This window comes from Sinocyclocheilus anshuiensis, unplaced genomic scaffold, assembly GCF_001515605.1.
Source record: "Sinocyclocheilus anshuiensis isolate Anshui unplaced genomic scaffold, SAMN03320099.WGS_v1.1 scaffold230, whole genome shotgun sequence".
Lineage (NCBI taxonomy): Eukaryota > Metazoa > Chordata > Actinopteri > Cypriniformes > Cyprinidae > Sinocyclocheilus > Sinocyclocheilus anshuiensis.
The window spans coordinates 8,052-32,537 of NW_015546034.1; the positions used below are offsets into that span (position 1 = coordinate 8,052).

Below are 24,486 nucleotides of genomic sequence, written 5' to 3' on the forward strand. Positions count from 1 at the left end.
TTTGCATGTGTTGTGAGGATTTGCAGCGCGTTTCTTCGTTTGCATGTGTTGTGAGGATTTGCAGCGCGTTTCTTCGTTTGCATGTGTTGTGAGGATTTGCAGCGCGTTTCTTCGTTTGCATGTGTTGTGAGGATTTGCAGCGCGTTTCTTCGTTTGCATGTGTTGTGAGGATTTGCAGCGCGTTTCTTCGTTTGCATGTGTTGTGAGGATTTGCAGCGCGTTTCTTCGTTTGCATGTGTTGTGAGGATTTGCAGCGCGTGTGTTGTCAAACTGATGAAGATGTTTTCTTAATTTGCTGGTGTTTTTTCAATTTGCATGTGTTTTCTTAAGTTGCAGCGCGTTGAGCTCTCTCGGCCACCGTACTACCCCTCCTTCTGTAGTCAGACCCTAGTTGAGATATCATTCGAGAGAAGCATGAGAACAACAGCCCAGCTAACAAAAAAGGTCCCCTGGACGTCCCCTAAATGGCCTCTGCGAACGTTTCCCAGTCGTAGCTATCATATGATTGTATTTATAATACAAAATTATACAGTATTGCAAATCATTCGTATAACAGTATTCACGAGCCATTTGACTGATTGCCAGCTGTTACAGTCAGAGATCAGGGCATGTGGTAGCTATTCGCTTAAGCATCTGTATTAAACATTCCCAATTAAATGTGTGACGTTTAAATGTGTAAATAAATGCTAAAAAGATGACTGCATGACTGAACTAGTTTCCTTATGTGATAACGTTTGTATTTGCGTCCTCTACAGTTCATAACATTCCCCTGCAGCTGCTTGTCTTGCTACTTGAGGTGTTGTTGGTTCAACGGTTAACTTTTGGGAACTTTGGGATCGCGGTGGCACGATCTTGGTGTTGCTAAGAAGTCGAGCATTCATGATTTACCATCGCAATTAATTAATAAGTCAGGGTTGCTTATTTTAATGTTGTGTGCATTTATCTTACATGTAAGCGCGCCAGGTCGTGTTTGGGTACGTGTTTTTGTTGGTTTGCAATAGCACCGACTTTCTCGATTAAAAAAACAAAACTAAGATTCTTCAGAGCTCACTTTTATTGTAAAGGTGAAAGTTAAAGATGTCTTCTAAGATTCTTCTGACTAATCTACGAACGACCGCAAGCTTCTGCAAAACACTGAATTTTCTGCAGAGACCCTGGAGTCCTTTCATAGCTTCTCAACAGAGTTGGTAAGAAATCGTTAAAAAAAATGCATGCATCTTTTATGATTTATTTGGCGGAAGTTGTCAAACATTAGTCAAATTGCTCTTTATAGATTTGTTTTGGAATTGTGTCTTCATATTCTTGGAAACTCGAAAATAACTCAGACTTCCGATGGATTGCATATCAGTTGTGTAATGTTTTCATTAACCCTTTAACTGACACTACAGAGAAACAGATATGGGAGAAATTATACTCAAAAAACGTTCACTAGTGAGTACAATTAATGATTCTGCTGCTCTTTCCTAGCCCTAAACCTACTCTTCACACAAAACTTTATGCATCTTTAAAAAACTTAATTGATTTAAAAGCTGTTTTCTTCATGGGGACCAAAAATGTCCCCACAAGATCAAAATTTACTGGTATTTCTATACTTGAGGGCAGGTGCGGACTTACCCATTAGGCAAAGGTAGGCGACCGCCTTGGGCCCCCAAAAGCCAAGGGCCCCCTAAAATGCTTTTCATATAGGATATGCGCATTAAGCGCTGACACGCGAACGGTTGCTGTTTACTGTGTTTATTACCACGACAACCGTACGAGTCAGTGGCGCCTGCAGGTGTACGGCACTGAGTACCATGAGCGCTCAGACTGACCTCAGATTTGCCCCGCAAACATTTCAGCAGTTATCATAGGCCTGTGTGTCCCATATAGGGCTGCACGGTTCAAAAAGCATCACAACAAAAAAGGAACCTCAAGGTTGATCTAGGAAAATGTGTGAAAATGTATAGGGCCCCATTCCTATATTTTGCCTGGGGCCCTATACATTTTAATATATTTAATACATTTTTAATTCAAGTGATGAAGGATTTTGAAAGTCTGACAGTAATCAGTGTTCAGTACTACTGTAAGGTTAACCCTGCCTGGTTTACATGCTTGAAAATGATTAACAATGGAAAACATTAGAAATTTAGAAAAGTAATCAAATGTAATCAGTTACATTACTTTAATAAAGTAATTGAAAAGTTACACTACTTATTACATTTTAAGTAGGGTAACTTGTAATCTGTAACCTATTACATTTTCAAAATAACCTTCCCAACACTGCAGGTATGTACAAACACACATTAAACCAGCATAAAATGGTTGGCTGATTTAAAGGCACAATATGCAATTTTCACCGCTAGAGGGCGCCTATTCAAAATAAACAAATATACAAAGGCGTAGTTTGATGACGCCATGACTGAGTGTGGAATCATGGGAGTTGTCGTCTTCATCTCCACAGCCGTTGCAATCAGACGGGACTCGGGCAGAAATCATGTTCATGGATGAGCTAATGATTTATTAACGTAGTAGTATGAAGCAGAGTGAGGCTGAAAGCCGTCGAAGCGAAACGAGGCCGCTGAACGAGCGCGACACACGGCTCGAAAGCAGCGGAGCTTTTATTATGCCACAGTCGACTGCTTCCGCTCCTTCTGGTCGTGCGTAGGCTATGTAGGAAAAAAAAGCAGCGCTGTTTTATCATGCTAGATACGTTTGAAAGTTCCGTTATAATGCTACTCTGTGCGGTCGTCACCGGTCTATTAAAACGCACAACATATTAAAGCGTCTTTGGTGTTTCCATGTTTTCTACAAAACAAAACCGGAAATCAAGGGGTTATGACGTCATTAGCAGGCGACACAATGACACTATGGAAACGGTCCGTGTCTCTAGTTAAAATTGCTTATTTCTCTGGATTTAAACATTCTTCGAAACATTTGGGATAATGTCTAGTGGTTTTTGGATATTTTAATAAAAAAATCGTACATATTGTGCCTTTAAGACGGTGTTCTTTTGGGCACCAAATCAGCATATTAGAATGGTTTCTCTCAAGATGATGTGAAATGGTGAGTTTAAGTTACTTCTTTCCATGTGTATATGAGTTTAGTAGAGCACGGTAAAGTTAGTTTTAGGTTTGATATCAGATGGATATTCGCCTAGGCTGCTTTAGGGACCATCTGCAAATGTTCCTCTCAGTACAAAACGAAGACCAATTATTAATACAAATTATGTTTACAAAGCCATAGTAAATGCCTTGTGGGCAAACTGACTGAAAATATTTAACCAATATGTCGCCTTAGACAATACCTCCCCTAATGTATGTACAGTACACAAATATTTTTAGAAAAAAAAATACAGTAATTCATCAAAATGGGGTTTTTCATGTTCCAAAGGTTGTAGTACATTTGTAGTTACAAGACTGATTTAATACAGGTGAAATTTGGCCAATATCTCCTTTACTGTACATAAAGTACATAATTATTCTTAGAAAACAATTACTGTAATTTACCAAAATGTTTTTTTTTTCATGTTCCAAAGGTTGTAGTACGTTTGTAGTTACAAGACTGACTTACTACAGGTGAAATTTTGCCAATATCTCCCTTACTGTACATACAGTACATAATTATTCTTAGAAAACAATTACTGTAATTCACCAAAAGGTTTTTTTTATGTTCCAAATGTACTGTATAACTGATATAGGCTTATGTTTTATTTATTTTCCCCTTTTTATTCGAAATATTCCCAAACGTGTTATCTATAACATGAAATATCTCGATTCTCAAATATGTGTAAGTAGATGCATTTGGCACCTTTATATATTGTGTTAGTTCATAATGGGCGATGGGCAAAGTAGCCTAATAGTGTAATCTATTAACTACACATAAAAAAAACGTCTTTTTACTTATACCAGATATGGGTGTCATGCCATGAAATATTTTTAATAAGACTGACTTTGTATTTAATGTGAATTTAATAGAAACATTGTAATTGACTAATTATAACACTTTCATTGTACAGAAAGCAAAGAACATTGGCATTATCAAAGAACATTTTAAGCACTCTCAAAAAACTCATTATAATCACTGAAGCTGTTTACACTGTGAAATAAATATCCTACTTGCATCATATGTACAACTGCACTCTGTTGTTTCTGATGAGAGAATCATAAAGACCAGAATTCCTTCAGCGAACGCGCACACTGAACAAAACATTTACGCGATGACTCATCTGAACGCCTCTGATTGGTCATTGCATTCATAAGCTCAACAGAATCATGTGTGGTTTGTTACAATGTGCAGCTGTAAAAACGCGTCTGTCTCTGGCTCAGCGCCAGCCAAAGCGCGAAAGCTGATTTGAAATTAGCAGCCAATGCAGTGCCGCACTCCACGTTTTAATAATGCAGGTGTGATTGTATGAAATATAATAAAAATATTATTCTGCTATTTTTGTCTTTTGGAAGCTGCATTCAAAATTCACTTGGCTCAAAAATCTGATGAGTGGGCATGACGCCTCTGGTGGTAGTGGTATCTTTCTTTGTAGGACTGTCGACTCTATAGAACAGTGGCACGCGAAACCTAAAACGGCTCGTTCTAACACGCCCCCACATGTCTACGTCACGATGTGGGAAGATTTGCATAACGCTGCCCAAATGTTCACGCAAAGAAAGAAAGCGTAACTTTTATTCTCGCTGTAGTATTGTTGTTGCCGCCGCTGTTTGTCATTTCTCCGATCCCAAATGCAGACATGGTTTTATGTTTACGCGGCGAGATGCAACGCAGTGCGTTAAAAGACAGTATAAGTCATTATAATCCGTAATTATGTCCCCACTGGATGCAACAAATGCCTCGTTTATAATGGGTTTTAATGTTTTTGTCTTGTCGCTCCGGCCGGGACAAGGCATCACAATATATGGTAAGGGGCGTAACATTTCCATCACACGCTTGAGATATTCGGCAAATCACAACACACTGGATAACTGGCCAATCAGAGGCCTCGCTTTTCAGAACGATGAGCTTTGTAAAAATCGACGTGTTTCAGAAAGGCGGGGCATAGAGGAGAGACAATAATGTACAGTATGTGGAAAATAATGTGTTTTTTTAACCTTAAACCGCATAAACACATTTCATTACACCAAATACACAAAATAATGTTCTTTTTAGCAACATCATATGACCCCTTTAAACTAACTTTACCGCGCTGTTTAAGTGCATAGTTTATGCAGAAGAAATTATCTTTATGTTTGTGCTAATTTCAACTGTGATGCTGTATTACCTTCAAATCACAAATCAACTGTTATGTTGATCATCAAATAAAACCATCTTGGGTCTCTAAAGTGACAAATAGCGCAGCTGATATCCCTTACTTCACCTTTTGTTCATAAACATCAGTGTTGCCATGATGTTTTTTATCTTCTGCTTTCCCTTCAGTGTGAACTTCACAAGACCAAAACAAAAATACTTCCTTTATGAAACTGATGGTTGTTACAGTTTACAGAACTCACTTCAGTACTTATACATACAAAGATTAAAAAAAGTACTTGTTTTTTTTTTTTTCAAATGTGGCTCGACATCTTATGCACAATTTGTGCTCCTCTTTTTTTAGTGCTATTCATGTGGATAGCCCACCCAGCATCCCAACCCTGACTACCAGTTATGCCCATGGCATCTCTTCCCATTCGTTGATGTCTAGTACTGTGGACCAGTGTCTTCAACGCACAGTGGAGCGCTACCCTGACCGTGAAGCTTTGGTTTTTATGCAAGATGGAATGCGCAAGACGTTTGCTCAGTTCTACCAAGATGTGAGTGATTTTGCATCTAGTTTTTCTACAGAGGACTGGTTAGAGAAATGAATCCTGAAAGACTGAAGGTACTAACCACAGTGCTACCATTTTATACCCCTCGTGGGAGAAAGGAAAACCGCATGTCAAAAGTGCACTGTGTGGAATGAGAGATCTTGGCCAAATCCTAAAATAATTACAAAAAAATCTAAATATTCCTAAGCAGCCCTTTATTAATCAGACCTAAATAAGCTTTAACCACAGAGTCCATGTGAAATTCAGTACTGGCAGAAACATGGTGTTAAAATAGCAATACATACCCATATTACTCTATTTGTTTGTGTAGAGGGTGTTCTGTTAAATATGTGCATGAAGCAGAATGAAAACCACTGGATTAATCACTGACATAATTACCATGAAGTGGTCAAATGTTATTTGTGGTTATTCATGACCTTTCTTAAACATTAAATCAGTATCAAGGGGATTATTATTAGCATATGCAACACTAAGCCTGAGGTTTTTTTTTTCTAAATTGACTGATATGATCTACCTAGCACAAACAAGTGCTTCACGTGTGGCTTCTCTCTGACATGATGCAGTAGGTTAAAGTGTATCAATGTGACACGAAGTTAAACATTTACAGATGAGCAATAATGTTTCACAAAGCATGAAAGTTTAAAGCAAACCAGTGCCATTCAACACATATCCAGTATGGAATATCTATTTTTTTGTCCACAAGAACATATTAGCATATTACTTTACACTACACCACAAAAGTGTTTGTTTATTTTAAACCAGAATGACTATTTAAATACTTGGCAACATCAAATTTCCATCTAAATCTTATAATATCTGAATATTTTGTCCTCCCAAATGTTTAGAAAACAATCTATATCATGCTCCTTTATACAAGGCGTAAATGTCTGGTTGTGAAAGACATTTATGTTTATTCATTCACAGATGCTTTTATCCAAATGAGGAACATTACAAGCAATTTGTTATAAGAGAGAATGGTATTTTGATCTTAGGTGGAACAGACTGCCGCAGGTCTGCTGGCTGTTGGACTGAAGAGGGGCGATCGCTTAGGGATTTGGGGACCGAACATCTATGAGTGGATACTTATGCAGTTTGCCACAGCCAAGGCAGGGATCATTTTGGTGAGTGTTTTTGACTGTCTTGACATTTGGTTTGTCTGAGTATTTATCAACAGCTGGTCTCTAACCTGTTCAAGTTTATTGTGATTTTACAGGTTTCAGTGAACCCGGCTTATCAATTGCAAGAGGCAGAATTTGCTCTCAGAAAGGCAAGTTAATGTTTATATATGCAGAAAAGAACAACAAACAGCTGGATGTCCAAAACTACTGGACTGTTTGGGGTTTATTTTCACTAAAACAGGGTTTGTTTTATATGAAAGCCTGTTTACTGTTAATTCGTAATTGTGAGATTTAAAGTCACAGTTATGAGAAATACAGATGCAGTTGTGAGGACTAGTCACAGTTCTGAAAATGTGAGATATAAAGGCATGATTACCTTTCTTTTTACTCTGAAGCAGAAACAAGCTTTTATAGCTTTTAACCATGTCTACACCAGAAGCAACCATTTTCACTCATGTCACATTGCACCGCAACAGCTAGAGGATGTCTGCATTGGATGCGACAAAGCGCCTGTAGCAAATCATTTGTCCTACGTCCACCAAGCCATCCTAGGTGTATATGACTTTCTTCTTTCAGACGAATACAATCAGAGTTTACAAACAGAATGCAAATGTCCTGGCTCTTCCAAGCTTTATAATGGCAGAGAATGGTGGTTGAGATTTTGAAGCCCAAAATAGTGCATCCATCCATCCATCATAAAAAGTACTTCACACAGATCCGGGGGTTTAATAAATGCCTTATGAAGTGAAGCAATACATTTGTGTAAGAAAAATATCCATATTTAATTAAAACTTTATAAACCATAATCTCAAGCTTCTGCTAACTGTCGTACGCGCATACTGTACATGAGAGGATGGTGTTCCAGTGGATGATGTAGGATGTAGGCATAGCATAAGCTCTGGTGAGAATATGCTAGTCTTGTGAGAACTAAGTTTTTTACAGCAAAGGAAAACCAGTGTCCTCTTGGCTTATGTCAAAATCCTCCGACATTTTTCTTTACAGATCTTAATTTTGTACTTCTAATTTGTGTTTTGTTCTCTCCTTTGCGCTTCCACGTTTGTCACTTCTCACTGGAGCTTACGCTACGCCTACTCTCTCATGAATGTGCGTAAAACAGTTAGCGGAAGTTAGAGATTACGGTTTATAATGTTTTAAATATGGATATTTTTCTTACACAAACGTATCAATTCACTTCAGAAGGCCTTTATTAACCCCGTGGAGCCATGTGGAGTACTTTTTTTGATGGATGGATGCACTTTATTTTACTTCAAAATCTTGACCACCATTCACTGACATTATAAAGCTTGGAAGAGCCAGGATATTTTTAAATATAACTCTTTATTGTATTCGTCTGAAAGAAGAAAGTCATATACTTCTAGGATGACTTGATGGTAAATAAATCATGGGGCAATTTTCATTTTTGGGTGAACTATCTCTTTAATGCTTCTTTTAGGTGCAGTGCAATGCAGTCGTTTGTCCAACGCAATTCAAGACCCAAAAGTACTGTGACATGTTAAGGCAGCTTTTTCCGGAGATGGAGAGAGCCTCTCCTGGAGGAATCAAGAGTTCAAGGTACAGGTCATGTCATAAAAGGAAGGTGTACATAATCAGTATTGAGGTCCAGAGGGTGACTGAGTTGTTATTTTATTTTCAGACTACCAGACCTACACACTGTGATTGTAACTGACAGTCAGCAGCCAGGAGCTTTTCACTTGAAAGATGTGATGCAGGCAGGAAGCAGCCAATACCTACAACAACTACAAGACCTCCAGAAGAACTTCAGTTGTGATGATCCCATAAACATTCAGTTTACTTCGGTATTGTGCTTATTTTTAAACTGTATATTTATATTTACATTAAAGCTGAAGTGTGTGATTTCCGCACCACTTGCATCACCAGATGCAAGAAATAGCATAATGTTAGCATAAAATTTGCAGAATAGCAAAAATTTTCAGTTTAGCTCAAGCACTCACTCCTATGGAAGCCTATTATAAAAAAGCTAATTGCAACTTTTTATCAGACTTTATCAGAATTGCGAGATATAAACTCAGAATTGAGATATATGCTCACAATTCTGAGAAAAAATGAGAATTTCTTGAAATTGAGTTAATATCTCAGTTCTGAGAATAAAACTCACAATTACCTTCTTAATTTTTTACCTTTTTCATTTTCTCACAATTCAGACTTTTATCAGAATTGCAAGTTTATCTCCCAACCGTGAGAAAAAAATGATGAATTATGAGATCAAAAAATTGCAATTTCCTTTTTAATTTTTTTACATTACAAAAAACAAGCTTCCATACACTCCCTATTCTACTGGTCAGTAAAAATTATAGTGCTGCTCCACCATTGGTTGGCCTGATGTTGCTGTGTTAGGTTGTTAGGGACAAATAGATCAATGTTTATGCCACAGTATTTACAATTTAGAGAAATTAGCCAAGAAATTACTTGGAGTAGTCTCTACATTAAAAAAAAAGTTTTTTTTGTTGTTATTTTTTTAAGCATTAAAAAATCACACACTTTAGCTTTAAGACTTGAAACACATCCAAGTGATCTGAATCAGTAAATGCTAAATAAATCACTTAGTTCTGGTCTTTATTATTTTAAGGGAACAACTGGAAAGCCCAAAGGAGCCACTCTGTCTCATCACAACATTGTGAACAATGCTTATTTCATCGGCATGCGCACAGGCTACAACTGGAGGGTGGGTACATGTGATCAAAAGACAATGAAAATTCAGTGAAAGGGCTGTTTGTTGAACACTTGCAAAAATACAGTTCATTATTTAGCATACTGATTTTGCAGAAAATCTTTTGTTCTCCATAAACCTCCATACATTTTCCTTTACAGCACATGCAGTATGTGTAATATTTAACCTTGTTCTCCTTATAGAAGAATGTGCGAATCTGCTTGCCGGTGCCCATGTATCACTGTTTTGGCTCGGTGGGTGGTGGTATGGTCATGGCTGTGCATGGCATCACATTGGTTTTCCCATCCACCGGGTATGACGGACATGCCAACCTGGTGGCGATAGAGAAAGAGAAGTATGTGGATATTCATGTAAAGTAAATTTTTTTTATACTTTTTTTAATATACTAAAACAAGAATTGATGTATTGTGAAAGAGTTGCACATCTTTCCTTTGTGATAGAAGATAATGCTAAATCATTCAAAGGTACTTTGGTGCCTCTTACCTTAGCTGTAGTGAATTTAAGTTGTTGTGAATAAAAGACACAGGGACATATAAAGAGGACAGTCATGTTGAATTTTGGTAAGGATCAAAGGTCATATAGTGTACGTCATGCATAACTGGAAAAACATTTGAGCTGTATTTATTTAATGCAATTGGCACAAAATTCACTGTTTACCCAGGTGTACATTTGTGTACGGCACCCCAACTATGTTTATTGACATGCTTAGTCAGCCTGACCTGGCCAAGATTGATTTGTCATCAGTCGAGGGTGGTAAGTCGGTCAAAACCTTTGTAACATCTATTGCTTAATGGAACTTCTGATAGATTACATTAATATTATCACGCTTTTCATCCTGCACTTTCACCGGTATTCTGCTAAGATCCTTTGTTTTATGTCTGTCAGGTATTTCTGCCGGGTCTCCTTGTCCACCTGAGGTCATCCGTAAGGTCATCAATATCATGGGTATTAAGGAAATGATGGTAAGTAGTTACTCATAATAAAAAATGGATTTGTTTAAACACAGTTCTGTGTATACTGCATGCCAGTATCACTAGAGGGAGACAGAGAATTAACTAAACTAAACATTTATTTTACTATTGTCCTTTTCTGATATGTGAAAAGATATATGCCTTCTTTTGATTCACTCTCCATTCTCGCATTAAATATTCCCCTTATATTTGAATAAAAATGGCTTGGTATTTGTTCAAAATATACATTACCGTTCAAAAGTTTGGGGTCGGTTTGTCTTTGAAAGAAGTCTCTTGCTGTTTTCATTTAATCAAATATAAAGTAAAACAGTAATATTGTGTAATATTATTACTACTAGAAATATTTTCTCATTTAATATATTTTAAAATGTAATTTTTTCCTGTGATGGTAAAGCTGAATTTTCAGCAGCCATTACTCCAGTCTTAATTGTCACATGATCCTTCAGAAATCATTCTAATTTGCTGATTATTATTTATTATTATCAATGTTGAAAACAGGTGTGCGGCTTAATATTTTTTGTGGATATTATGATACATTCCATGATGCAGGATTCTTTAATGAATAAAAAGTTCAAATCAGAAAGTTCAGAACAGCATTTATTTGAAATAGAATGATTTTAAACAATATAGAACTCTACTGTCACTTTTGATCAATTTAATGCATCCTTGCTGAATAAATTAAGTTCTTTAAAAAAATATTTTTGATTCCAAGCTTATGAATGGTATTGTATGGATAACTGTTAAAGGGATAGTTCAGCAGAAAATTAAAATGTAGGTGTCATTTATTCAATCTCATGTTGTTCCAAACTAAGCTGCTCTCCTCCATAAAATGAAGCTGTACAGCTCCAAAAAGAACCATACAAGTAGTCCATATTATTTGCACTATAACTAAAGTCTTCCGAAGCCATAATAGCTTTGTGTGAGGAGCAAACTAAAATTTAGTAAGCAGAATACAATTATTCCCTAAAAAATTTCACTTCATGAAAAAGAGAGCATCTTGGACATTCTGTTATGAATTACTCATTTTATTTTCCAGAAAATAAAAAAAGTCATACAGGTTTTGAGGATGAGTAAATGATGACAGAATTTTCATTTTTGGTGAACTATACCTTTAAGATCCAGGTATGGAGAAGGTAGCAGGATCTGAACAAGTATCTCTTAGTACTATTGTTTTTCAAAGAATATATTGCACAATTTTAGTGCATTCAGTTTTCATTCTCTTAAGAAACCATTACTGTAGTGGTGCTTTAAATGTCTTTTATTGAGCATGAGTACATCACAGTAACAAATTGATAACATTAGACTGGAGAACCTCCAAAATCCTCTTCTTCTGGCACCGCCATCACTTCTTGATTTTGATTGGTCAGGCGCAGCATTCTTAATGGCTAATCTGTATATTTGGCAACCAATCCTGATCATCCTGTCTGGATTTATTGTGTGATAATGACTAGCTGTGTTATTACTTACATAGTCTTTACACTGTCTCATTTACCATTTTTATGGCTATAACGAGTCCATGTTTTCCTGGCCTGTGTTGTGTTTGACTTTGGTCAGAGATGTAAAAAAGAGGTCAGGTCAGGTCACATCTTGAATGTGTCAGCTTTAGCCACGGTCAAGGTTTGTTATGTTTGCAAAGCCTTGGAAATTCCTAGCAGAATGTTGTGAGATGTTTAAAGCTAAGGATGAACTCAAAATGTTAAAGAGGATCCTCATGAAGAGCTCTGTTGTGATCATAACCTCATAATGGGAGTGTGTCGTGGAAGACCAAGAATAGACAAGATTCATTCTACAGTGGCCATTTGGTTTGATTTACTCAAAAAGGGTTAAAAAAATATGCTGAAATCTGAGAGAAAAAAAATAAAACATACAACCTTGAGGAATTACCTGTGCACATTTATACTTCAATAAGGTACAGCTGAGTCTCTTAAGTAAATGCTAATCAATGCAAATCTAGTCTACCAATTCTCATTTTACGGAGAAGAGTACTCCTGATTTTTACTGTGGTGTAGGAACTAGTTCTGTGATAATGTTGGATTTATCACCAGGTTGTTTGAGTTAGCATATACATTACCATAACAGTGAACACTGAGAGTTTGAGCCATATTTCCTTTGCAGTGTACATGCTTGTGAAACCTCTCTTTGCAAACTCACACAGTTGCTCCTTCAAGGTGTTTGTCAATGTCTGTGACCACATATTTATGCTATTCATATTATTAAGTATGAATTAAGTCAGCGCATCTATATGCCACACAAAAAATTAGTGAAAGAGGAAATGGACAGTCCCAGTGTAGCAGTCTGCATTGCTTTTCTTTTCTGCACATTGAAGTCCCGACACCTGGACAGGCCTCTTCTCCCTGTCCTCCTGCGGGAACATACAAATAAGATCGCCAAGTTCAGTTTTGGACATCTGATGGTCTGTACATAGTGCCAAAGCCAAAATGGAAACGCACAAATAAACCTTAAAGGACAAAAAACTAGGAGGAACAAGAAGGATAGGTTGGAAAAACACAGCAGACAGTATTTTACCACAAGGCAATGACCCAAACCCATATCCTGACCACAATTATAGTATTACCATCCACTCTTTCATATTGGAAGAGGTAAAAACACTCACGGTTAGCATTAGACTCTTGATTCTCTGTGCAAATATGCAACTTTAGTTTCTCACAGAAGTTACTGGTAGCTAATGTTTTAGGATGAATTGATTATTAGATTATATAAACCATTTAATGACTTTTATGGGAAAGTTGAATACCTAATGTTAAATAATGTTGTTAATAGAGCTACTACCACCATTGACTAAATTGGTAACTTGGGACCAGGTTTCTCCACTCCCAAATCAATGGGATTACCTGTGCTTAAATAATTTCATAACCATTTATGTTTATGAGTTTATTATATCCTCAGTTTATCACATCTCAGCACTTGAGCAGGGAATCTCATGAGTATCTCCTGATGAAAGGGTCTTTTATAGAGATTATGGGAGAGCAGTGGTGTCTTGCTCCGTGCACCACAGAGAACCCTTGAGACTAGTTATTTACCTCTTTTCTTAATTTATTTACATTTGCAAATCATGTGGAAAGAGGCTAGTGTTCATACTGAGGACTGTGATTAATGTCTCATTTTTATGATCATAGCTGGAACCTTAATCCTGTGGTCACATTTACAAGACCTCTGTGGACCACATAAACTTTTTATGGGTCTGGATATTAGAACTCCGTTTAGGGTGTGAGTCTCAAACCTGGAAGATTTGGTTGTTTTGTAATGCTGTAATGTAGTAATCAGGATAGCTAGTTATAACTTTGTAATTTGACTGCTGGTCAACTTTGACTTCGATCTTATACTTTTCATTAATTTTAAATTAAATTAATAATTTTACAATAATTTCCCCCTCGGTTTCACAGACAAGGCTTCAGCCTAGTCCCAGACTAAAATATAAGTCTGAGCTGTTTCAACTGAAAGAATCTTGCACTGACTGATCTTAAAATATATCAGTGCCTTTGTTTTGTCTCAAGATGCACATAAGTAATGTTTTTTCTAAGGCACATTTATAAAAATGACTTAAATGTCCTAATTGAACTATGGCCTAATCCTGGCTTAGTCTAAGCCCTGTCTGTGAAACCAGGCCATTATGTTTTAGAACAGTGGTTTTCAACCTTTTGGACTCCCAAGTCTCCCTTGTCCAAGATAATATTTAAAAGCTGATGTACCTCTGCTACTATTGTTGTTTTAAAAATATGGTGACAGTTTAATGTTAAACATTTTTATTTTAAGTGTTGTTTTATTATTAAGATTGTTAATATAGATACATTTAAATAATTTTATTCCTTACTTGCAAGTAATGGCCTTCCTGTAGCTCAGACAGTAGTGCATGACACTAGTAAAACCAAGGTCATGTGTTCGATTCACAGAGAAAGCAAGAACTGATCAAATGTGTACCTTGAATGCAATGGAAGCCGCTTTGGATAAAAGCCAAATGCCATCTAGTAGGCCCTGGCCCCCTGTTATGAACTACTCTACTAGAGGACATTAAGGTAGCCTTTTATATTTAATGTCATTTGTAATGTTTTCACCTTTTTGTTTGCGTTTAGGTTCTAAATTTGTGAGAGTGGAATTAACAGGGCTGCTCACCATCTCAAAGCCGGGCTCCCTTCCTGGCCCTCTTTGTCTTTGCCTTGCAGCGACCGAAAGCAGTGCTGTCTCTTATTTGCTTTCCTTTCTGGCTTCCAGGAGAAGCGCAAACTGCATCAGGGTGATGGCGACTCGTGTCCATCCATCTGTACAAGCAAATCCAAGCATTTATAGTTAATGCCGGCTATTTGCAAATCATTTTTTTACTTAAATAATTACTTATTTCAGAGTGAAACTAGATATTCAGTGAGATAAAGTATATGAGGCGGGACTTTTTTTTGTCAAGAATTGATTGGATAGTAAAAAGTGGGCATTGCATAGCAGAAAGAATGCAAATTATTACAACATTGACTAAATAGATATTCGGCTATTGGCTAATATTATATATTAGCTCTCACAGCCTTAGTGGCGCCAGCATGTTCAAATGATCGTTCTCCATAATATCATGCATTAAGAAGTAGAAGAAGTAAAATAGGTTAAAATAGGTTTTAATTTTATGTTGACTCGAATGAAGCCATGAAGTAAATATGAAAGGCATTTGAAAGGCTTAAATACAGTTATGTTTGAAGTGATCTTTTGTTGTCTCTTACTTTCTGAGGTTTGCTAACTGGCAGGTGCAGCTCCAGGGGTTGTTAAACAGAGTGATGTTCTGGAGGGTGCTGAACTCAAGGCTGCTCGGCAGTGATTTTAGCTTGTTGTTCTCAAGATGCAGAGATTTGAGAGCTGTCACTCCCTCAAAGGCAGCACTGGAGAACTTGACAAGTAGAAAGGACAGATATACAGTTGTTTACCATATAAACAGTCGATAACATGCTATAACTCACTGCTTTGTTGAATATCCTTACAGTTAGCATTCAAAATCACTCTTAATATCTAAAGGAGACTTGTGGAAGCTGGACTGAGGGCTTTTATTCTACATGAAAGGCCTCTCTCATACTGTCCTATGTGCCAGGTCTTATGTAAACCTCTCCGCACTTTCCTTCCAGCCCTCCATCAAACTTCATAAGCGTATGCAAGACTGCTAAAAACTTCACCCAGGTGTTAGATGTACTGGTCTGCATGGTGTCTGCTTTATAGGAAGACCACGGTTGAGGGGCTTCGAAAGTGTACACACAGTGTGTGGGTGTGTTATGTAAGCGTTGAAAAGATGCACTTATTGAAGGGACGTTTTGGAAATTTCCACTCAGAAGGCAAGAGACGTGGAGAGTTTGGTAATTTGAGGCGATGCAGGATGGATCAATTCCAGCATGGAAGGGTTGTTTTCACTTTTTCTGTCTGTCCACTCCTCCATCGACCTGCTCTTCTGCCAGAAATGCCTGAATTGGGTTGAATTGTCCATTCAGGTGAGGCAACTACAGCCTAAAATACTTCTCTTCATGGGCCACGGAACACCCTGTCACTATTTACCCGTCTGCTAACCCTTGCTGACCTGTTTACATGGTGCACTAAGTGAGAGGAAAAAACTTGGGTCTCAAAATAACATTTTTCAAGCAAATAGACCCTAAAAATATCCACACGTGAGGGGAGAGTGGTTATTTTTTCCCTTTCCTATCATACAAAAAACACTGACCAACTGCATGGTGGCGATACTTGTTGATCTGTTTGTGTATATAGAAATCATTTAAAATAATTAATAATTATATATATTATTTGTGATAAATTGTATTCATTATATAAAATCTAGCTTTATCGATATTTAAAAAATTATAATAAATATAATTTGTGTATATATAACATTTAAAATGTACTTTGCATTTGAGTACATATTTATACTTTGACGTTTTGACTTTGCACTGGTATCAGTCCATATGGAGAGTCTGTTGAAGTCAGATCAAAGACAAGGAAAAGATAAATGTATCTCTTAAACACTTTCTTTAACCATATAGTGTTCCAGAGGGAAATATCCTGCTGACATAGCACATATGCATCCTGACATAAAGCACATGTGACCTTTTTAAGGCCTGAAAGTATGACTGGAATGGATCAGGAGGATCTGATTGAAAGAAAACAGGTGAAAGTCTCCAGCACAGGTCTGTCTAGCTGGACTACATTTTACTCCGATAGGGTTGCAGTTCATTAGCATGGCCAGCTCTGATGGGATGTAAAGTTTGTTTGTTAATGCTAAGCTTTCCAAAAACCAAATACAAACATGCATTTACTTAGCCTCAACTTTGGAGACCAGCATTGTGTGGAAAACATTAATTTGGTTCACAGTCAGCATCTTGATTCTCATGATTTATTCTACATTTAAAGTGTTTAATCCTGCAGTTTCACAGACTTACCTTCTCCAGGCTCATGTCATTTAGATGGAGCTTCTCCATGTAACGGCCAAAGCTCCGGAAAGCGTGGTCAGGCATGAGGCTGAGAGGGTTTTTGGACAAGTTGAGTTCCTCCACGACACGGAGCTTGCTCATAGCCAGGAGAGGGTAGGTGGACAACTTGTTACGGTCCAGAGTTAGAATGGCCAGGTTCTCCACTTCATCAAAAGAACCAGGCTGTATGGAGCTCAACTCATTGCCACTCATATAAAGCCATCGGAGATCGCTAGCACCTGTGAAAGTACCAGGCTGCAGCTCTTGAAGCTTGTTGTTGTCGAGCTGCAGGATAAACAGGTTGATCATGGGAGAAAAGATGACCTTTGGAAGGCTCGTAATTTGGTTACCGTCCAAGTAGAGATAGGTCAGTTCGGTCATGTCCTCAAAAGCGCCTGGTTTGATGGTGCTGATCTCATTGTTAGACAAGTAGAGGTAGATGAGCTTCTTCAGTCCTTTGAAAGCCTGGCTGGAGATCTCTCGGATCTGACAGTGCTGCGTGTGCAGAGAAATGAGCCCCTTCATCTCGCTGAAGCCCCCGGTTGGGAGATTTCCCAGGTTGTTGCGCTGTAGGTTTAGAAGACGAGTGGCCTCGGATATGCGGGGGATTTTCTTCAGCCCAACGTTGTCACAGATAACATGTTGCAGGTCCCCATGGCAGTGGCACTGGCTTGGGCATTGAGTTGGTGCACCAAAAACAAAGGGGATGCAAACCTGTAGACACACTAGCACCAGTAGGAAGCTGAAACTGTACATGATAATGCTATGTTGATCAGTCCACTGCTTTATGCTGTTGGTCTTCTTTCGCCTTTACTCCAGCAGGAACATATACAGGCAGCAAAAGTGGTCCACACAACCTCAGAGTAAGGAGAGGGAGTGTGTGAGAGTGCAGAGAGAGAGGGCTAGAGGTGAGCTTGAGAGAGAGAGAGAGGGGGTGAGGGAGTCAGAGGAAAGGAGGGAAGAAAGCTGAACGCATGAGTGTTTATAATAGTTTCTTAGTGTTTATAAGAGTTGTGCTCTGAATGTTACATACCCATTGCAGAATCTGCAAGATATTTGTTATAAACAAGCTTATTCATTCAAGATATGTATTAAAGGGGTCATATGATGCGATTTCAAGTTTTCCTTTCTCTTTGGAGTGTTACAAGCTGATTGTGCATAGATACAGAAGCTGCAAGATATTGATTAAAAATACATTTATTTATTTATTTAGCGCTTAATATATTTATTAAAATAAAAGAAACATTTATTTATTTATTTAGTTATTTAAGTACTGCTTATAATATAGTTCTGCTTCTAACTTTACACAACCATTGCAGAAGCTGCAAGATATGTATTAAAAATAAATGTCAAATATTTATTTATTGCTTATAATACAGCCATTGTAGAAGCTGCAAGACATTTATTAAAATACATTTCTTTATTTATTTATTGCTTAATATATTTATTTAAATAAATGAAACATTATTTATTTAAGTACTGCTTATAATACAGTTCTGCTTCTAACTTTACATAGCCATTGCAGAATTTATTAAAAAAAAATGTAAATGTTTACTTATATATTGCTTATAATACAGTTTGGTCTTAATATTACATAGCAGTGGCTACATCTGCAAGGTATTTATTAAACATAAATTAAACATTTGTTTGTTTGTTTATATATCACAGTTCTGCTCTTATCATTACATAGCAATCGCGGATTCTGCAAGATATTAAAATAAATTAAACAATAAACATATTATTAATTAATTAATTTGTTTATTTATTTATTTAAAAAGTGCTTATAGTACAGTTTTGCTTCTAACGTTACATAGCCTTTGCAGAATTGTATTTATTTAACCGATTATACAATAATTGTTTTTCTTTAGAACTTCTCTGATGAACCTATTTGATATAACATATTTACATATATTCCAGAAGACAAAGTAATAACCAAATTTACTGTTCAAATTACTGGTCAAAAGTTGATATACCTTTTATTATTGTGTTTTTTTAATACCTCAAGCATCACTGACTGTTTTTAGTCATTTTGATGTTGTGTGTGAGTCCCTGTTTTGTGCTGGTAAGTGAAATTGTCCACTTGTCTTGACAAAAATCCTCCAGGACCTCTAGGTTCATTGGTTTCCCAGCATGCTCTGCACATTCAAGTTCTCCCCACAGTGGCTTTGCAAATTATATTGGAATATAATTCAATACATATTTACCAAAAAAAAAACTGCAAACACATTGATTCATAAAGAACACGTAAAAGTATCATAAAATGTGTCCATTTGACTCATAGTCAGACTTCTCAAGTCATAAGATAAATTTCTCACAATTTAAGTCATTATTCACTAATAATATTCACTTCTATTTGAGAACCTTAGCGACCAGATCATGAAAATCATTTAAAAGATCTGACTCATACAATTCATTGGGAAATTTAATTTTTGCTATGTCGATGCATTGAAAATTTGCTGCATTAAAAATTTTGTAATTATACTTGTGTGATTTTTTTCATGTTTCATCATTTCCACAAGCCTCATTTGGTGAGACAAAATTTTGATTAAATTTTAAGAAGAAATCTTTTTTTTTCTTTCTTCCTTAAAATACATGAAAGGTTCTCAGTGCATATTAGGTACAAACAAGTTCAGAGGTCTGAAATGTGGTTGTATTTTTAATTTTAGTCTCTCATTTCATAGGCTAACTTGTGTGCAGCCGAATCTCATGAGGTTAAGGTGAGACTGTGTGTCGTGCCAGACATTTCCATTGTTTTTAGTCAGCAGAAGGAGGGAAAGGAGCCACTCCCATGTGGCGGGCCGTTTTATAGCATATAATCACAGCCAGATGTTTGGCTGGTATCACATCACAACAATGGAAATGGAGGTTTTTCTTTTGTCTGCAGTGGAGCGTTTCATGGAGTGGAGAGGTGCATTCCTCTGCATAAATGTCTCCTTTCATTTCAGCTATGTACAGTAGGCTATTCAATATCAAAAAAACTTTTAAAGAAAATGAAGTGCACTGTGGAATCACCCAGTATTTTTTCCCTCATGCTTCAACAAACGCTTTCACAGTGGCACTGAGGTTGGATTATGAGTAACAAATGTTTGATCCTTGTTCCTCTTTGGTTCAAAGACCTGACAGACCTCAGATCTGCATAGACAGAGGGTGAACCAACTCCAGGGTAAGGCTAAAAGCAGCCAAATGTATTAAACATCATAAACCCGTCTTTTTACGCAAGAACCAGACATGGGTGTCATGTAGGCTAAAAAATGTTTAATGGGACTGAATTTGTATTTAACGTGATTACAATTGAATAAAAACGTTAGAAATGGATAATTATATAACGTTTCCTTTCCACGGTTATTCAAACAGCGAATAAATTATATATAGAAAGTGACATTATCACTAACATTGATCTATCGCAAGTTTAAGCACTTTCAAAAAAACAAAACTATCGTTATAATCACTGAAGCTGTATACACTGTGAAATGAATCTCTTACTTACATTGTACGTACATCTGCGCTTTGTTGTTTATTATGATTTATGATGAGTCCGGAATTCGGTCAGCGAACGCGCGCGCACTCAACAAAACTGATCTGTTTCAACGATGACTCATCTGAACGCCTCTGATTGGCCATTGCATTCCTAAGCTCAACAAAATTGTGTGTGATTGGTTCAAATTAAATACGGTGCAACATAAGCAGATCTTAATTTAATGCCGCAATCGACACTGTCTATTCATATTCACTTTGTTAGCAACAGACGTAATAGATTTAATTTATTTGTGCAGGGGCATTTTTGTCCAATTTAGTGCCATTTTTGCCCCAGGTCCCCGTGGCCAGCCTTACACACGCTCCGCCTAGTATGTGAGCACCTCAGCTTCTCTCAGGTTAGCCGGAATCTAGTGTTTGCTTAACAAATGTAACATTTCATGGGCAAAGTGTATGTCTTGGTTCTTTCAAGTCCACATTCACACTAGATTGTGCATATACTGCCCAGCAAGTAGTTAGTGTTTGGCTAGTAGTTGCATTAGCTAGATATTGTGGTGAGCAAAGTTTAACACTGAAATCCCAATACTGGTTATTAAAGATGATGCATACAGTTTTTTTATTTACTTATTGAGCTCAAAAGCTCATGACTCACTTAAAATCACTTAAAATGTTCCTCACAAGCATTATAAATGTCTGGCACGTCATACGGTCTCACCTCAACAGCTGGCAGCACTCATATTTCAGTTTGGTAAACACTAAATGACATCCTGTGCCATGATGAGGTTATGTCTCTCAAAGACACTGTGATGTTTCCAGTGCACATTATCTACTTAGTTTTTTGGAAGATTTGCTTTAGCCTGAAGCGGTACTGTAGCTGCAACAACAGCTGGTGTGCCAGTTCTCAGGTGCGCACTACATACCTCACCTGCCACCCAGGCCTGGCCCATTCAGCTGATTCAGCTGTCTGCTTGCCATTAGGCTAGTTTGTGGAAAAATGTCAGCAAAAGGCCTTTACCACATTCGGCTGTGCAGAAAGAGTAATATAAGCACACTGACTGAAATTTAAACAAGAATTGATGGCATAGAAATCAGAGGTTAGTTCCACAAACCATAACATGTACAGTGGAATTCAAAATCTAGGGTTTAAAATATTAATATTATTTTTCCATGTTTAAAATATTATTTTACAAAAAAAAAGTAAAACGAAGACCTCTTATGATATTTCACATTTGACTTTTTATATACATTTATTTTTGCTTGATTTATTTTATATTAGTTTATCAGTTCAGTATCATTATATTTGATAAATTATGATAATAAAATCCGTTTTTAAATAAAAAAATATATAATGTAATTTATTCATGTAAAATTACATTACATTACAAATGCTAAACTGAAGTATTTTTATTATCAGAAATATTTTATATAAATTATCGATTCAATGTCCTTTATTTGAAATATAAATACATTTAACAGAATATAAAATAACAAATGAATAAAATATAGTAATAAAATAATACATGATTTTAAAAATATATATAAAATGTAAAAAAAATATATTACACTTTAAATAATAAATTTAAGCATTTTCATTAGTTATCAGATTTATTTTGTTAAATGATCAATTCAACATTTTTATTATAATTATAATTTCTAATAATTATAACACTTTAGTAAAACATAATAATAAAGTAATACATTATTTAACAAAAATATTTATGTAAATAAAATTAAATTACGTTTTACAAATGCTAAACTGAACTGTTATTTTTACCGCAGTGTAGGTTCTAGACATTCTCACAAAATGTGAACTAGGCACAATCTAAGTTTGAATGTGTATATGTATCTGGTGAAGAGCTTCACTCTCTTTTGGAACAGATTGGGTATGGCACAACCGAAAACAGCCCTGTGACATTCTGCGGCTTTCCGATTGACAGTGCGGAGCGAAAGACAGAGACTATTGGATGTATTTGCCCCCACACTGAGGTTAATTTACACACAACACTATATAAAGTGGTCCTGCATGCATATTTATAATCTGTTTTAGCACACTGAGTGGTTGTTTCTCCATTAGGCAAAAGTAGTGAACCCTACTACAGGAGAGATCGTGCCTCTGGGTGCTCAGGGGGAGCTGATGATCAGGGGGTACTGCGTGATGCTGGAATACTGGAATGATGATGAAAAGACCCAGGAGTGCATCTCAAAAGACCGCTGGTACAAGACCGGGTAAGTGCATTTGATTTTTTTCCCTCTCTTACAAGATAGAAACTTTATTCAGGATTCATTCCAAACAGTCACGACTCAGTCTGTTCTGTGATCTGCTACAGTGACATTGCCAGTTTGGACGGGTACGGGTACTGCAAAATAGAAGGACGCATAAAGGACTTGATCATCCGAGGAGGAGAAAACATCTACCCTGCTGAAATCGAACAGTTTTTGCACACACACCCTAAAATTCAGGAAGCACAGGTAAACAATGTTAACCAGAGACATTTATGTACCTTTAGCACTTGATAATATCTAGCGGTTTGATCATTTTCATTAACTATTCCTTTAACCTTCAGTTTACGTTAAAGAAAGAAATATGGTCTACAGTACACTGTTTTTTCTGGTACAAATATCTAAACGATCCAGACAGATTTGTTTGAGAAGCAAAATTAGAGAAATGAATGCTTCTTTTCTGGAAAATGTATAAAAAATTAAGTAAAAAAAAAAAGAAAAATTAGAAAAAAGAAAAATATTTTACCCCATTGGCAGGCATTTTTTCTTGTTCTAATCATGAAGTCAATTCTGATGAAGTATGTCATTTTGCTTCACAAGTAATTGTTTCTTGATTTAAGAATTATTAGATATTTGTACTGAAAATCGACAAAATCAAGAGGAAGAGAATAATTTTTTTGCAGTTTAGAAAAGCATATTCTATCTGTGTTTTCCATACAGGTGGTTGGAGTGAAGGATGAGAGAATGGGGGAGGAAGTGTGTGCTTGTATTAGAATCAAGACTGGTCAGGAATGCACTGCAGAAGAGATCAAGGCCTACTGCAAAGGAAAGGTCAGAATATCTGCAGTTTATGCTTTATGCATCCAGGGTTATTATAGTAAACTAAAACTAAAACCATAAAAAAAAAAAAACATTTTCCTTACCATAGATAAAAACTTTAACTTGGTGTACTAAAAAAAAGTATTTTATTTAAAAAAATAATAATAATACAAATGACAAAACCATAACAAAATTATTAAAAGTTTAACTCAAATTAAAATGAAAACAGAAAAACAAAACTAATTCAAAATATTAATAAAAGCTATAATAGTAGCTCAAAAACACTTAAATAACAATATTGTCGTTGGTGTTCACCAGCACATGTTATGCAACTGCCATTTAAATACTGCTGTTGTTTTTCGCAGATTGCCTATTACAAGGTGCCTCGCTATATAACGTTTGTTCAGGGATATCCTCTGACTGTCACAGGCAAGGTAAGTGATATGAGACAATATGAAAGTTGCTGTTACAGTGGTAATGAAATAATAATAATATTAATAATAAAAAATAAACAATTCCTATGATTCATTTAGTCCAGAGAAAGTCATGTTCTGTCAGAATGATCTCTCTTTACTTTGTCACCACTCCTCTCTGCGTCTCTGTGGGTACATCATGTTAAATATGAAGAAAATCTTAAAGTGGTGTTTTCTTGGGTGGATTCACAGTAGTCTCTAGACAGAAGAAATCCAAGCAATTTCCCTGTCTGCATGAAACCCACTGAAGTGGTTTCAGACATTCGAGGGCTACTGTGACACCTTTGCTTTAAAGAGTTGTGGTTTGCTGTCGACAGATTGAACCCTTTAATAGCTGTTTCTTTTCTTCATCTCTCTCAGATCCAGAAGCACAAACTGCGCGAACAGGCAGAAAAACTGCTTGGACTGTGATTGCAAAAGCACCTGTGGTATTTTTTTAAAACAGTTACAAGCAGGACATCAACCTCGG

At 36.5% G+C, this 24,486-nt stretch overlaps 2 protein-coding genes across 2 annotated transcripts; one reads left to right on the top strand and one right to left on the bottom strand.

Moving 5' to 3' along the window:
• The first annotated feature begins 753 nt into the window (after window positions 1–753).
• Window positions 754–24,431, top strand: acsf2 (acyl-CoA synthetase family member 2). Its single transcript, XM_016499905.1, has 16 exons — window positions 754–1,187; window positions 5,579–5,774; window positions 6,782–6,910; window positions 7,003–7,056; window positions 8,361–8,479; window positions 8,562–8,724; window positions 9,516–9,611; window positions 9,800–9,951; window positions 10,279–10,370; window positions 10,503–10,579; window positions 22,384–22,491; window positions 22,580–22,731; window positions 22,833–22,974; window positions 23,446–23,556; window positions 23,910–23,978; window positions 24,378–24,431. The coding sequence occupies exons 1-16, from the start codon at window positions 1,078–1,080 to the stop codon at window positions 24,426–24,428; spliced, it is 1,821 nt and encodes a 606-aa protein (XP_016355391.1). The 5' UTR covers window positions 754–1,077; the 3' UTR covers window positions 24,429–24,431.
• On the bottom strand, window positions 12,488–17,926 carry LOC107698804 (chondroadherin-like). The gene is made up of 4 exons (XM_016499906.1): window positions 17,002–17,926; window positions 15,310–15,473; window positions 14,720–14,865; window positions 12,488–12,950 (listed from the first exon to the last, which is right to left on the bottom strand). Exons 1-3 carry the CDS (start codon window positions 17,785–17,787, stop codon window positions 14,724–14,726), a joined length of 1,092 nt encoding a protein of 363 aa, XP_016355392.1. The 5' UTR covers window positions 17,788–17,926; the 3' UTR covers window positions 12,488–12,950; window positions 14,720–14,723.
• Window positions 24,432–24,486: the final 55 nt, after the last annotated feature.

Bases quoted from the DNA above. Each gene is read 5' to 3' on its own strand.
- acsf2 (XM_016499905.1), top strand. From the start codon at position 1,078: ATGTCTTCTAAGATTCTTCTGACTAATCTACGAACGACCGCAAGCTTC. The intron at 6,911-7,002 runs GTGAGTGTTTTT...GTGATTTTACAG, and splicing joins CCAAGGCAGGGATCATTTTG to GTTTCAGTGAACCCGGCTTA. The intron at 10,371-10,502 runs GTAAGTCGGTCA...TATGTCTGTCAG, and splicing joins TTTGTCATCAGTCGAGGGTG to GTATTTCTGCCGGGTCTCCT.
- LOC107698804 (XM_016499906.1), bottom strand. From the start codon at position 17,787: ATGTACAGTTTCAGCTTCCTACTGGTGCTAGTGTGTCTACAGGTTTGC. The intron at 15,474-17,001 runs GTAAGTCTGTGA...CTACTTGTCAAG, and splicing joins ATGACATGAGCCTGGAGAAG to TTCTCCAGTGCTGCCTTTGA. The intron at 14,866-15,309 runs GTAAGAGACAAC...TTGCTTGTACAG, and splicing joins CAGTTAGCAAACCTCAGAAA to ATGGATGGACACGAGTCGCC.